The sequence below is a fragment of the Cucumis sativus genome, chromosome 6 (genome assembly GCF_000004075.3).
Source record: "Cucumis sativus cultivar 9930 chromosome 6, Cucumber_9930_V3, whole genome shotgun sequence".
NCBI lineage: Eukaryota > Viridiplantae > Streptophyta > Magnoliopsida > Cucurbitales > Cucurbitaceae > Cucumis > Cucumis sativus.
In genome coordinates this window covers 13,627,426-13,630,368 of record NC_026660.2, presented here as the reverse complement: position 1 = coordinate 13,630,368, position 2,943 = coordinate 13,627,426, and the positions used below count along the sequence as shown (strand labels likewise).

Below are 2,943 nucleotides of genomic sequence, written 5' to 3'. Positions count from 1 at the left end.
TCTAGACGATGCGGAGAATCGGTTGAATATGCTCGAAAAGTGTTTTGACGTGATGAATTGTCCTGAAGAGCGAAAGGTTAGACTAGCCACATTTTTGTTGTAGAAGGAGGCCGAAGGATGGTGGAAATCTATATTAGCTAGGCGTAGTGATGCACATACTTTAGATTGGCAGACTTTTACAAGCATATTCGAAGATAAGTATTATCCCATCACATACTGCGAGCCCACAAGGGATGAGTTTTTGGGGTTGAAACAAGGATCAATTTCAGTGGCTGAGTACGAGAGAAAGTATACCGAGCTTTCTCGGTATGCTAATGTTATTTTGGCATCTGAGAGTGAAAGGTGCCAAAGGTTTGAAAAAGGGTTTTGTTTTGAAATACGTACCCCAGTTATAGCCATTACTAAGTGGACAGATTTTTCTCAGTTAGTGGAGACTGCCATTCATGTGGAGTAGAGTATAATATAAGAGAAATCAGTAGTGGAGCTTAGTCGTGGGGCTTCGACAACTTGTGGATTTAGAGGCCGTGAGCAGCGGAGGTTCACACCTGGGGTAAAATTTTCAAGTCGTCAAGACTTTAAGAATCGGTCTAGAGGCCAAGCATCGAGGAACATGAGTTATGGTAGTGTTTTTCAGAGCCAGAGCCAGAGCATACCGAATCAATCCAATAGATCAACAGTAAGACCGCAACCAAGTAAGGAGTTCGTTGCTAGTACTGTCAGGCGAACCCCATGCACGAGTTGTGGTAAAAACCATCGAGGTCAGTGTTTAGTGGGTGCCAGTGTGTGTTACTAGTGTGGACAGTCAGGACATTTCAAGAAAGATTACCCACAGTTGAACATGATAGTTCAGAAAGATCAGGGAGTTGGGTCTCAGACAGTTGAGTAATCAAGAGTTTCAGTGGTTCCGACAGAGGGCACCAACGGTGTAAGGAAAAAGGTTGTTGTTGGAAGACCTACGCAACAGAGAAAAGTCTATGCTATTACTCAACAAGAACGAGAGGATGCACCAGATGTAATTGCTGGTACAATTCTTATTTGTAATGTACCTACAGATGTTTTATTTGATCCAGGTGCTACGCATTCCTTTGTTTTTAATATATTTCTGACTAAGCTGAATAGGATGCTAGAGCCTTTATCTGAGGGGTTAGCTATATACACTCAAGTTGGTGACGTTTTACTTGTCAATGAGGTATTACGTAATTGTGAAGTTTTAGTAGAAGGTATCAATATGCTAGTGGACTTGATACCACTAGAGTTACAAAGGTTAGATGTAATTTTGGGAATGGATTTCTTATTTACTCACTATGCATCTATGGATTGCCATAGGAAGGAAGTGGTTTTTCGAAAACCAGGCTTTGCTGAAGTGGTTTTTAGAGGTATGAGGAAGGTCGTTCCTAGGAGTTTAATCTCAGTTTTAAAAGCTGAGAAATTGCTGAGGAAAGGTTGCACGTTTTTTGCACACGTGGTAGTAGTGCAGAGAGAAGAGTTGAAGCCAGAAGATGTTCCTGTGGTGAAAGAGTTTCTTGATGTATTTCCAGATGATCTGTTAGGTTCGCCACCTAATAGAGAGATTGAGTTCATTATTGACTTGCTTCTAGGGACAACATCTATTTCACAAGCATCGTATAAAATGGCTCCGAGCGAGCTTAAATAATTGAAGGTGCAGTTACAAGAACTGGTTGACAAGGGATACATCAGGCCTAGTGTATCGCCTTGGGGAGCACCAACGCTATTTGTGAAAAAGAAAGATGGTACCCTCATATTATGTATTGCCTATAGACAGTTAAATAAAGTTACAATACTTAACAAGTATCCTTTACCTCACATCGATGACTTATTTGATCAGCTAAGGGGAGCATCATTGCTCTCTAAGATTGCCTTAAGGTCAGGATACCACCAGTTGAAGGTTAGAGAATAAGATATTCCTAAGACATCATTCAGAATGAGGTATGGGCACTTGAGTTTCGAGTTATGCCATTCGGTTTAATGAATGTGCCAGTGGTTTTCATGGATCTCATGAACATGATATTCCATCAGTATTTAGATCAATTTGTGGTCGTGTTCATTGATGATATATTAGTTTACTTGATTGACAGAGAAGCCCATGATGAACATCTGAGGATTGTTCTACAAACTCTACGTGATAAACAGTTGTATGCTAAGTTCAGCAAATGTGAGTTTTGGTTGGAAAAAGTTGTATTCTTGGGGCATGTACTTCCAACAAAAGGAGTTAGTGTCGATCCACAAAAAGTGGAAGCGGTTGTCAATTGGGAAAGACCAATTAGTGCGACAGAAGTACGTAGTTTCTTGGGTTTGGCAGAATACTATAGGCGTTTTATTGAGAATTTCTCACGAATGGCATTACCGTTGACCGCTTTGACAAAGAAGAAAGCTAACTTTAAGTGGTCAGATAAATGCCAACAAAATTTTCAGGAATTGAAGAAGAGATTAGTCACAACACCTATTCTAGCACTCCTTGTAATAGGGAAGGACTATGTGATTTATTGTGACGCTTCAAGGCTAGGATTAGGTTGTGTGCTTATGCAAGATGGGAATGTAATAGCTTACACTTCAAGGCAGTTGAAGAAGCATGAGTGTAAGTACCATACCCATGATCTTGTGCTAGCGACAGTTGTTTTAGCATTGAAAATCTAGAGACATTATTTGTTCGGGGAAAAGTGCCATATTTTCACAGATCATAAGAGTCTAAAGTATATTTTTTATCAGAAAGAGCTAAATCTGAGACAAAGGCGATGGCTAGAACTGATTAAAGATTATGATTGTACTATAGAGTACCATCTAGGTAAGGCTAACGTAGTATAGCAGATGCATTAAGTAGGAAATCAAGACTTCCGAAGATTGCCTTGTGTGGTATTCAAGTAGCTTTGTTGAGTGAGTTAAGAGGTTCCAAGGCAATAGTGACAGTGGAGGATTTAGGAAGTC

At 40.1% G+C, this 2,943-nt stretch overlaps 1 protein-coding gene across 1 annotated transcript; it reads left to right on the top strand.

The window, feature by feature from the left end:
• The first annotated feature begins 610 nt into the window (after positions 1-610).
• LOC116404368 lies at positions 611-1,654 on the top strand. Its single transcript, XM_031886661.1, has 2 exons — positions 611-758; positions 912-1,654. The coding sequence occupies exons 1-2, from the start codon at positions 611-613 to the stop codon at positions 1,652-1,654; spliced, it is 891 nt and encodes a 296-aa protein (XP_031742521.1).
• The last annotated feature ends 1,289 nt before the right edge of the window (positions 1,655-2,943 follow it).

Excerpts from the sequence above, each read along its gene's own strand:
- LOC116404368 (XM_031886661.1), top strand. The coding sequence starts at position 611 with ATGAGTTATGGTAGTGTTTTTCAGAGCCAGAGCCAGAGCATACCGAAT. Across the intron at positions 759-911 it reads TTGTGGTAAAAACCATCGAG|AGGGCACCAACGGTGTAAGG; the intron begins GTCAGTGTTTAG and ends TGGTTCCGACAG.